Source organism: Crassostrea angulata, chromosome 7 (assembly GCF_025612915.1).
Source record: "Crassostrea angulata isolate pt1a10 chromosome 7, ASM2561291v2, whole genome shotgun sequence".
NCBI lineage: Eukaryota > Metazoa > Mollusca > Bivalvia > Ostreida > Ostreidae > Magallana > Magallana angulata.
In genome coordinates this window covers 43,803,554-43,815,826 of record NC_069117.1, presented here as the reverse complement: position 1 = coordinate 43,815,826, position 12,273 = coordinate 43,803,554, and the positions used below count along the sequence as shown (strand labels likewise).

The 12,273-nt window shown below is 34.5% G+C and overlaps 1 protein-coding gene and 1 long non-coding RNA gene across 3 annotated transcripts in view; one reads left to right on the top strand and one right to left on the bottom strand.

Annotated features, from left to right (window-relative positions):
- LOC128192370 (CTD small phosphatase-like protein) overlaps positions 1-8,991 on the bottom strand; it is a 13,680-nt gene extending 4,689 nt beyond the window's left edge. The window contains exons 1-6 of the mRNA XM_052864979.1: positions 8,783-8,991; positions 2,565-2,719; positions 2,150-2,254; positions 1,778-1,834; positions 1,296-1,388; positions 1,024-1,122 (exon numbers count right to left, since the gene is read on the bottom strand). Of these exons, the coding sequence (XP_052720939.1) occupies positions 1,024-1,122; positions 1,296-1,388; positions 1,778-1,834; positions 2,150-2,254; positions 2,565-2,719; positions 8,783-8,858 (585 nt within the window). The 5' untranslated portion in view covers positions 8,859-8,991. The remainder of the gene's footprint in view (positions 1-1,023; positions 1,123-1,295; positions 1,389-1,777; positions 1,835-2,149; positions 2,255-2,564; positions 2,720-8,782) is intronic.
- Positions 8,942-12,273, top strand: part of LOC128192372 (uncharacterized) — a 24,497-nt gene continuing 21,165 nt past the window's right edge. Inside the window, exon 1 of one of the 2 annotated variants that reach the window (XR_008244544.1) lies at positions 8,942-9,030. This is a non-coding gene — a long non-coding RNA (uncharacterized LOC128192372). Of the gene's footprint in view, positions 9,031-10,363; positions 10,722-12,273 lie in introns of those variants that run through there. The other variant, XR_008244543.1, reaches the window with a different exon arrangement.

The window sequence follows — 12,273 nt, the reverse complement described above, 5'->3', positions numbered from 1 at the left end:
GAAGTGGACTCACATTTCAATCTTTTTTTATCATGTGTTCCAAGAGGTTTTACATGAAATTATGGGCAAACTTTTGTAACTTCTTTTTGTAATCATTTGAATGTTGCAGGAACTAGAACACTTTTTATTTTGTCTGTTGATAATTTATGGGCAAATGCAGCACTGGCTTTCAGCAAAACATTTCATATTAAAGCTGACAGACATTATTGCATGAAGGAAAATCTTGAAATCTTTTCCCAATACATACACTAAAACATAAAAGATTTGATGATTTATGGACACTGTTATCTATCCCATTTCACATTTTTCTGATAGCAAGATTAATGTTTGCAGGTCAACATACATTGATATGCACAATAATCTTGGTGTATTGATTGTATTTACATTTGATTAGATAACAACTCCATCTAAAATTATTCGCCTCTAAAACATTTTCCAATAGAAGATAACTGATGAATTTACATACCAGTGCTTACACGTGTCAAGTAATCTTATGAAACAACATCAGCTCACTAGAGTGGTGTGTGTCCTATCTCTATGTGTTCACAATTATTCATTATGATTGTTTTTAGTAATATAAATATATGCTTCTATGGTACTTTGTTTATTTCAATCAGTCATGGAACTGTCATTTGATCAATTGAAGTGCATATGTACATATTTCGTGTGTTGTGGGTTAATGGGGCTGTGTTTAAGGGGGGGGGGGGGGGGGGGGGGAAGGATAAAATACAGGTAGAAATATATATATATATATACTTGTACATGTAAATCTTCATGTGACTTAAAATTTGAGACCTTTTCCTGCTTGTTGAATGCACTATTAAATGACTCTGGCTTTGGCTCTTAATGCAGTCATGTCCTACCAGTGGGCAAAGTTTTATCTAATTATGAGATTTATATGGAGGCCCTTTTTTTGTTGTTGAGACATTTAGGTTTACAGAGAGCCTTGACAGTGTCTGCATTTTCAAAAATTTTGTTTACCGACATAGCAGGATAAAAATTCATGGAGACGCCTTTTCTTACTTTGACATAGTTGCCTCGGTGAAAGACACATGATTCCCTGAATAACCTTGACCTGAAGACCCCCCACTTGTCTAACAAGTCTGCCACAGGATCAGCATACTGCAACAGAATAAAAACAATCACTTAGATAATCGTCTCCCTGAATAAACAGCACAGTTTTATACAGAGTCAAAGTCAAGTTTTTGATAAATGGTTTGCAAACATCGTTGTCATTAAATTCAGAACCCAGTGCCAAGTTTACATGCAATCATGCACTGACTTGCAATGCTTACCTTAGCTAAACTAGCAGTAAATAATACGCATTCGAACATCTCTCCCATCTTTTTCAGGAACTCGTCAACATAAGGCCGCTTTAGAACGTAAACCTGAGAAGAGACATCACATGAAATGCATACAGCTATCGGTACTGGTATGATAGTAATTATTTTTTGTTATTATATCAATTCACATCAGGATGTGTATCGTTGTAATAAGATCTTTATCATTGAAACACTGACTTAATACATTTGTCTTATAGAAAACATTCAGCATAATATTCAAATTCTTGCACTGTGTGTGGGTGAATACATAACTCTAAAGAGACACTTGAAATTTAACGACTGAACACAAACCCCTCTGAGTTCCATTATCAAATTCAATAGTTATTCACCAAAATTATGGCAGTTAAATGTTAATTTCAAGTTACTTTCAATGCTGTTGGAATATGATTACATAATACAGAATCTGCAAACGCACGAAGCATTAAGGGTCTTACTTGGTGAACTGTGCCTTCTATTTCAACAGGAACTATAAAATCAGCATTGCTGATAGGCTACAACAGAAAAAGTGAGAAATCAGCAGAATGCCTTACAAAACATTCCTTCAGTTTATGGACAAATATCAACAATCTTTATGTTTTTTTTCATCAAAATTCAACATTTAATTTAATAGAGATAATTTCAATTCTATGAACGTCATGTTACCAATCAGATGTACATGACAGGCCACTGAAATATTGATCGGACGATTTCAACAAGACTAAACATGGAGACTTGCATTATAGATTGAAAACCAAGAAGTCAAATCAGTGTAAACCATGTAGCCAATGAGGAAGAAAGAGACCCGTTCTTCTCTCGCATTGTCATACCTTAAAAGAGCTATGGACAAGAGTTTCGTCCAGATCAATCACAGCACAGATTTTATTGGTGTCCTTGTTCAGGACAGCTGGAAGAAGGTACTTTTCAGCAGGGCTCTAAAACAACAAACACAACCATCATATACATTTTCCACAATTAAAAAAATAAAAGATTGAAACACAACATTATGGGGAATGCTCCACTTTGTCTCATCACATTTTCTAGTCAAACTGAATGTAGAATATATACTACATCACGTTATAACTGTTAAATTCTTTCTTCATTAATATTTTACAGTACTTCATCATTTAAAAGTTTACCTATGATATGACTAATACAAATGCATAATAAGTACTGAACAAGTCTTGAGTCCCTTATTTTAGCTTGACTAATCTGATTGTGTGTATTTTGGTGTTGTAAGCGTACCCTAGGGTTTCCATTCTCCTCCACAACAGGAACTTGACAATTACTTGTCTGAGTGTTGTTGTTATTTGTATTCCCAAAACAGCACAGAAAGTTACTAAATATGTTACGATTACGAGGTTTCTTCAAGGAGTTGGTGCTGGACTCCGTCGACGAGCCTGAAATAAACAAGACACGATGACATGAAACAGTTGTGTAAAGCATCAGACTGTGCACCTATAGCCGCGATTATACAACTTCCTTTCAATCATCTAGCAGTTAAACTCCCAAAATAATCTGACCTTTGTTCTAATTTATAAATAGAGTAAAAGACACATTGCATGTTATCTAATCCACTTAGTAATATGAGAAGTCTTAATAAATACATATCCATCTTGCCTTTTTCTTGCCTTCTTACAGTTCTTATTTTAGATCTAACTTGCAGAATATCTTTTGAAAATAAAAATACATGTATAAAGGGAGTGTCCAGATTTAAATGTGACATACTCTGTACACTAACTCTACGAAGGAGGCTTCTAAGGCTATTGATTTTCAGACAAGAAGGCTCCTCTGAATATCCCCATCATAAAATAAATGATCCTACTGTCAAGCCAATATTGCAGTCTTAAGGTGATCCGCTTTTCAGATAAGAATTTTGATTTTGTCAGTGAGGGCCAGTAAACTGATCTCTTGGCCTGATGTTCAGGGGGGCAATATTTGGCAAGGACACCGTTCATTGGGGTTCAACAAAAGCAAGAGAAATGAACATAAAATCCATAGGAGTGAGTAATATACTATCATATTACCAAGTCATACTGAACAACACAAATTCATTTTGGCAGGTCTTTTATGAAGTATTCTACAATGATGGAAATGGAGTTATCAATACTGAAGTACATGCAATTGTCAGTGAGAGGCCCATATTCAAAATGAATTTTCCTGGCCACGTCATGTTTTTGATGTCTTAACCCGGGATGTAACAAGGATGAATAAAGTAATCAAAGGCCTGAAGGCAAATGAACAAAAAAGTAAATACTAAAGCTACACAGGTACAAGGTGCTAGGGTCAACCTACAGAAATAACTAGTTGTTGAATGATACTTTCTTATGATATTGAGCATGGAAAATGCAGGTATCATATCCACAGGTGCACTCAGAACATGAGCAAGAGTAATGAACTAGAGTTACATGTATTCCTGTAACCTATATGTAAGAGGCAGCTTAGTCTTGTACAAGAACAGGGGGGTCTTCTGTGTTAAGCAACATTGCTTAATCCCTGCTGATTTCTTGGCTCTGTTGAATATACACTGTGGAACTAACATGGCTAGTCATTTAACACCTTTCACCCCAATTCATTGAATAATCTATTTCCTTCTTCCAGACCTGCAGAGCAGTGAGCTTTTAAGAATATTTTCAATTGGGACCTGCAGCTAAGTTTTCAATGCGTAGGTCTGCAATATACTTTCTGTTAAAAAAATTTTCTGATCAATTTTGTAGGATATAAACTACCTATAGAATGCATTCTTTTCAAACTTCCCTGTTTTCAAAATGTGAATCATTTCAAGAGCACATTCTTTAAATAACTTTTTTTTCTTTCCAGCCATCTTGATTTGTTTTTCAAATTTCGATATCAGCTAACCTTTCCAAGATGACGAAACCCATTTCACCACAGCTTTACAAATCTTGAGGATTCCCAACCAGCATCCAATAGTTGGCATCCTTAAGAAATCTCTGCCATTCTGTTGTTGCGAACCTCTTTACATTCCTTAATCACATAACAACTTGTGTGAAAAGCCTTCAGTTGCTGGGGAACTGTCACCGATCTCACACAACTACACCATAACCAATAATCATCAAATGGCTTCCATTGCCAATCAAACAGCAGTAACTGCACTGATCAGCACTCCAAATCCACTCATAAATGTGACCAAAGGACTATGTCACTATTAATCTTAATGTATTTAACCATAAAACCTTAATGCAGTGTACAGCCAACCCCCTTTTCTTTCAGTTTCCAAGTTGAACTTTTCACACTATAAAATTTACAATTTGATCAAGTCGATATGCGACTTTCTCCAATCTCCTGGAATAATACATTACTGACAGATGGACAATTTATTTGAGCTTGAAAATTGTTTCTGTATGAAAACATGGCTCATAAAGCAAACAGATCGTTTTCTTCATTTTTTCAGGATGTCTTATCCTTCACATATATCAACTGAAATGAGGCTTTCCTAATGCCAGGCATGTTGCCAATCCACAAGTGTTTTTTGTCCAAATCTATATGTACACGCTTTAAACAGCTGTCTCGGACCCGATTAATATTCCCCCCTGATGCAGAATCACATGGCTACGTAGGATAGTGAACTACATGTTTTGGCCCCAAGTGTAGTAACTGTATGTAAATGCTAATAATGGCTATTCATTAAGGACCACTACTCTTTCATTATAGCGGGTGATGAAGTTGATAAAAAGCTGATGTGTCTGACATGATCTTCCATAATAATGCCAGTCATTCAATGGCTACACTTTTTCTTCCTGGTATCCGTTTTCATACCATACAGTGTTACTTAGCATAGACCCCGCAGTCAAAGTCACTACGTAACCCCCTATCTGCACCTTAGTTATTGAATTTTATGTCTCGATCGCTGCATGTATAAAAGTACCTTGGTAATGTTTAGGCGACTCTGATGCAAATAATTCTGTGCTACAGAATACTACCTGTATAATGAAACCCATAAATATCCAAGGTGTACGTGGGACCACAATATATGGGGCTGCAAGTTATTTTTCCTTTCAATTTTCATAAATTTTGGATGGTGGAACTCACTATTAATTCAAAATGCAGAATATTGGCCATATTTGCCATCTTACTACTGTGCTACAGTCTTTGACCAAAACTTCTATATAACACATGTAATAAAACACTATTAGACCACTACACATTTTCTAACATAAAAGCCAAATTACCGGTATATGATACAAGTTTACATCTTTCCACCAAGCCCAAGGCATTGATGATTGTCTATCTTAATAGAAACACTATTAGAATAATGCAAATTTTTCAAACATAAAAGCTGAATTTTATAGAGTAAACAAACAATTCCCATGATTTAGATTTATCACACCTTACTATAAGTAACAAGTAATGTTAATCATAATATCATACATGTATGTATAAATATGCTTGTTTCAAATTCTTTTCTGTTGGGTCTTTGTACTTGAAAAGAGTTCTATCTCAAGAAAAAAATGTAGATAACCCTATGAAACAGTCATGTATTTCAGTGATATTACTTCAATTATATATAAAAGCGCTTTTAGATTTACATTCTCTAAAGATTAAATGCACTACAATGCATTTCCTTTTCTGTTAGTTTCAAAACTGCGCACCTTTCAATCTCAAACTCTCTAATCTCGAATCATGTTCTGATTTTGAACTTTCGGGGCACGTTGATTCAATATACTTTAAAGTCTGAATGCAACTACATGTACATTAAGAAGTGTTGACCTCAAAACCTAAAACGAGATTTTTAAAAACGCATAGGTAATCCATTTTGTTTATAGAAGATTCAGTGATAAACCTCATTCATACTGCTCAAACGCAGTACAAAGCATTTTACTGCTGGCAACCAAGGATCTCATTTTAAAGTAAAACAACAAAATATCTTTATTCATGCTTATCTTCAAAGACTGAAAATTTAAAATATAAAGGTGAATCAAATTCCCATTGGTTTAATTAGCTTGCATTTTAGCAAACAGAGAAGGGCAAAGCAGCTCAAAATTCTGATGTAGGCCAGATCATTTAATACTCACTGATCAATGAGCTTACAGCTGTTATTGTGAAGAAAAAAAATGTATGGATAAATCTGCACAGACAGGCTGTCCATTAGGTATAGAGTTATCGGTAGAAGAATACTAGTAAACAAGAGCTACTGCTTGTCTATTCTCTAGGATATGACCAAACATTAATGGTATACATATATTGTATTTTGCAGTAGGATATGACCAAATGTTATTGAATTTGCAGGTGTTAGTTTCTGACATTACCTTTTTTCATATTCCATGTTATTACATGTATTATGTGTACGTACATGTATTTAATATGTATTTGATTTACTAGTTCATGCATTTCCTGATTAATAGAGAGAAACGATAGACAGAAATAGAGAGAAGAGGTACTAACAATTATAATACATGTACCTAGAAGGATGTGAACTTGCCCACATGGATTCATGTCAAGATGCATAAATATAGTAATGTTGGGGCAATAGATACCATTCTGTGTCCCCTTGACTTTTGCCATTGTGCACGGTACTCAATTCCACAATTATACTGTACATAAATGATATTGCACCACCAGAAATAGTTTTAAATCTACTTAAGTCTGCTCAAGAGAGTGTCTCTCAGAGTTTGTGGTATCTCCAAGGATAGACAACATGATTACAGTGCACATGTTCCCAAGCTACTCCGACACAACCATCTCTAGCTTGTAGATCTAATTACCCACCATTTCTTAGGTGCACGCTCTCCATACATCTAACCGATACCAAGACAATGAATATGACATCCTTCAACACTAAGAATAGTTCAGGATGGAGATCTGGTGATATGTCCACATACCTTAACATTAGACCCCCAAATCTGATTTTCTTTATTGTAAAAGTGTTGACAACAAAGTTCTGTAAAGCTCAATGAAATCTGACAAGTGTTGATGTAAATCATCCTATTCATGAATATAAGCTCTTTGTTTGCTTGTTTTTACATTACAAATTTGATTTGATGGTTCATAGGAAATATTTAGTTAATATAACAGCTAGTGAATAGGTACATTACAGTGAGACAACAGATAACCTGTAGATTAAATGTAAATAAATGGTCGATATTAAAGATAAACACAAAGCTAAAGACTTAGAAAATTTTCCATCATATTCAGATACTGTCAATCAAATTTAATTCGAAATGACTTTATTATACAATCTAACCATGATACACTTGCTCATAGAGACTTTACTTTTCAACTGAGGGTTTTCTAAATGAAAAGTTGTGACAATCTGGGACTAATATTCACAAAGACGAAGTTCTCAGGAATTTTGTAAAATTTTCTCACGAGCTATTATCAGTTGGTTGACACTAGACGGTACTCTGTATAATAATGAATATTGAGGACGTACCACTGTAAATACATGTATAATTTTATTTTGGATTGCACAATAAATACATGGAAGTTTCACATGCTCACAATTCCAGTTGTTTCTATTAAGATTTTGAATCACATTATACTTTATTTTCACCTCATTAAAAACAAAAGGCCTTTGAGGGTTTGAATTTTTTAAAGAATAAACTTTGAGAAGTAAAGATGCCCTAAACTGATTCAGAAGCTGATTATAATTAAAATTAGGTCTTATTGGATCCTGAAAAAACCCACAAACAGCTTGCAATCTCATGACTATGATATTTTTAGAATGACTGACTACAATCATAATATATAAACATTCTACTTTGATTGAAAACCTTCTTGATATTACAGCGAATCAGTAAGTAAATGATGGTACATTGTGCAAAGTGCATTGTGTTGATACTTGTTCCATTGACCATTTTACCTGCAATTTTTAATTTGCTCTGCTCGGATATTTACAATCATTAGATATTTGTGTAAGAAATTATCTTAACTTCAATATTATAAGAAATCTCATATTTACACGACATAAATGCCTACTATACTCTCTACTAATTTTAAAATTTAGCCAAAAACCAGCCACATTTTATGCCGTCTGGTGTTTGACCTAATTTTTGTTGGGACCTTCTACATCGTCAAGCAGTGTACCATTGTGTTTACAGATATATAGGTCAAGTTAAAAATAGATAAGGTGCACTAATCATTGGGCACTGTAAAAATATTGAAAATGCACAAATATCTTTGCACATGAAAAACCATTGGTACACACTGCTCGGACAAATCACACATCGTCACCATCAAGAGTTGCCCAAAACTTTAGGTAAACATGTCGGTCATGTTTGTGACCTTCACCCTTTTAAATATAAACAAAACTTAATATATTTCTTTTAAAACTCAAGAATGAAATTACAATACAGAAATTTCCTCGTACAGTGCCTTAAGATTGAATTTATCATCGAAATGTTGCAAAAACCCCTTATCAACAAGCGAGGACTAAATTCCAGTAGTGGAGGTACAGGTGCTTAGGCACAGTAACGTCCGATTTGGCAAGAAAAACTGAAACTTACCCTTTTCCGATGGAGGAAATGAATTGAGTTGCTCTTCATCACGATTTACTTGTGTAATGATGGACGACGTGTCCATTAAGTGGCCACGAAATATCCTTAAACGACGTCGTGTTTACTTTTTAAAGCACAGGAACGTAGTAGTGTAAACTTGTTAAGAAATTCAACATGGAAGTATCATGGCTGCTATGTTTATGCATATTCATGAATATTAATGAGACATCGGTTAACACGACAAAGTCCGTTATACGGTACATATGACCTTTTTGACTGTTTGATACTGTATATTAGTATGATCTTACTCGTGTGCATTTAAGATTGACATACTTTTTATATTTAATAGTTGTAATATTGTTCCCGCTAAAATGCTGAAACCATGACCTGCTCTACATAAAACGACCAATCAGAGTTTCCCTAACAAATACAAAGGTGTATATATATGTTATGTAGACAGAGCTGAGCTAGGTAGATGTATGCTGTACACCACGGATATCAGTATGAACAAGATAAATACTATAAAAACCGAAAACTGTAAATAAAAATCATTCACGCAGGGCCTGTCGAATATAATAAAAAACTCCGTTTTTTTTTTCTTTTTTATATAAATCAACGATAAAATTAATTAATTTATAAGTGAATTTAATTTAGCCTTTAACGAGGCCGGGTCTAATTTGTTCTGCCCTAGATTTTTGAATGAAATTTTTTACATGAATTTCTACTGATATGATTATTTTTTTAAGATAAAAAAATAGGACATTTAATACACCGTTTGTTTAAGGTGTCATCTCGATAAAAGTTTGTTAATTTTTAACATGGGACCCTATGGGATTTTGCTTGAAATGTGTCAATTTTGCACATTTTTACATTTTATTTAAACTTCCGCCCCAGGGATTTCTTTTTCTGTTCTTCATATTAAAGTTATTGCTAAAAGGCATCAAATGGTTAGATAAAAAAACCTCCTGGTTTGTTCCAATTAAGGGTCTTATCAAAGTTATTTTTTGTATGCCCAAATTCCCAGATTTGTCAGATAATGTTTTTTTTTATCTGACAAAGGCGGAAACGGTGATCTTTATAGTATTATTAAAACATTCATACATATTTAAGTAATAAATAAATATATAACATTATATATTACGGGTCACTAATATTAAATACATGGTTACAGTCTTGAAATATATGAATTGATTTAGCTATATTTAGGCGGGTTAAGAAAACGTGACAGAGGGCTATAGTTAGACTTGCTGAACCCTCTTCACGTTTTCGACCCGAGCCCAAACATAATATACAAACAAAATAAAAACATATACTAGTATACTCTTACTATTTCTTCAAAACCTTTCAATTTTTAACAAAACTTGGTGCTTTAAATATTATAAAACTTCTATTTATTTTCAACAGTTTTAGATTGTTTTATTATTTATCTTTACTTGCACAACAAAATCATTTTGATATTTAAAAAAGTATAAATACATGTATAGTGACATATATTTTTCTGCAAAAAATTACCAACTCTTTGCAGGTCGTTTATTGTACCAAATTCAGAAAAGCTGGCATGTGACGGCGGGGCCAGTATCCATAGTCCATTTGTCAATTTTGAATTGATTAATATACGCGGGGGTTAAGGAAGCATATATATGGAATCTGAGTTATGTAAATGAAATCACAAATCTCTAAGCAACGAAACGAAGATCAAACACATAAAATATACTGAAGACAATTTTTTTCTCAGAAATAAGTTTGTATTACGTAGATTTACACATTGATGACGTCATGACTAAAAGTTGAATGTCGTGTGAATTTGATCGGAAAGCATTGTAAACATATTCAAAATTTACAACTAATCTAAGAACTCTAATAAATTATTGTGGTTTGATTTATTGAGAATTCAACATAAGGATACTGGGAGAGATGTTATATAGTTTTATCAATCATTCGCTGAAAGGTATGTCAATTTGCTTTTATTTCTCGGCCAGGCTTTCCTCTGTCGTTGTTTCCGATATAAATATCCTACTAGAACAGCACTACCCCGTATATATTGAACTTGAAATTTTATACGTATCGTTAGTTTGATCAATACTTAGATTGAAAAGTGCTGCAATAGAATCGCATGTTGTGTTTTGTTTTGATGCAACATACCATTTTCCGAGCAAACTTTATAAAAGTTGGGAAGGTTTTACGAGAGTCGGGTGAATAACTATTCAATTAAGAAGAACATAGAATTCTAGCGGCGGTTTTGATTAAACTGAGATGTTTTGCCTTCACTTTGTATGTTTATTTTATTTTGGAAACCGCGGGGTAATGTTGTTCTATCTCATTTTTAGTTAGGAACATACTTAAGCTATTTATAGTTGTCACGTGATAATACCGGTCAATAGACTGCGATCTATCGGACCGCCGGTCAATAGACTTCGATCTTTTGGACCGCCATTCAATAGACTACGATCTATTGGACCGGCAACGCATTTCAGAACGCGGGTATGTTAATGTCAGGCACGTAGCATCAGGGGGGGCCAGGGGGGGCCTGGCCCCCCCACTTTTTCTCGCAGCAACAAATTTTTTTAAATTTACATATAAAAAAATGAATTATAACGGAGTTGGCCCCCCCACTTTTTTGGAAGTAAGTAAAAAATTGATATGAAAATAAGGAAATAAGGAGTCAAATTGAAGTGCCCCCCCCCCCCCCCCCCCCCCCCCCACGGATTAGGAATTTCCTGATTTTGGGGGGGGGGAAAATTTTGGTAGGGAAAATTTTCTTTTTTTTTTTTGGAGGTATAGTTTAGTCCCCCCCCCCCCCCCCCCCCCCCCCCCCCCCCCCCCACGGATTAGGATTTTGAAGATTTTTGGAAACTTTAAATTTCCTTTTTTTTGCTATTTTTTTTTTTGCTTGTCAAGATTTTTGGGATGGGTCTGGCCCCCCCACTTTCGAAAACGATGCTACGTGCCTGAATGTTACATCCTTTCGACAGTTCTCAGGGAATGTATATTTCTTTACATAGACTCTGTTTTCAGTACATGTATTTGGTGAAACCAAATTCAAAGTTATCAAAACGGAGTATCAAATAATCAACAGTTTTAAAGCCTCATATAAGGTAAAAAACTACATGTATTTAAAATCTAATGGTTTGAAGCCTCCCCCTTCTTTGTGTAAACTAATATTAAATTGAGATGTTGTAATGCATGCAACAGGTTTTTTGCATGTAAAAGATGAAAAAAATATCTTAGTATATTGCATAATGGCACGAAAACCATCTGCAAAATTGTAAACCCCGAAAAGTAAAAAAGAAATTAGGTAATAAAACAATTATTTAATGCTTGAACGGTCAATAGACCAGATTTTCTTCCCTTGGTGCAGGGAACAGCTCAGTATGATCTATTGCCCTCGGCCGTTGGCCTCGGGCAATAGATCATACTGAGCTGTTGGCCTCAGGCAATAGATCATACTGAGCTGTTCCCTGCACCTCGGGAAAAATATTCTGGTCTATTGACTGCTCAAG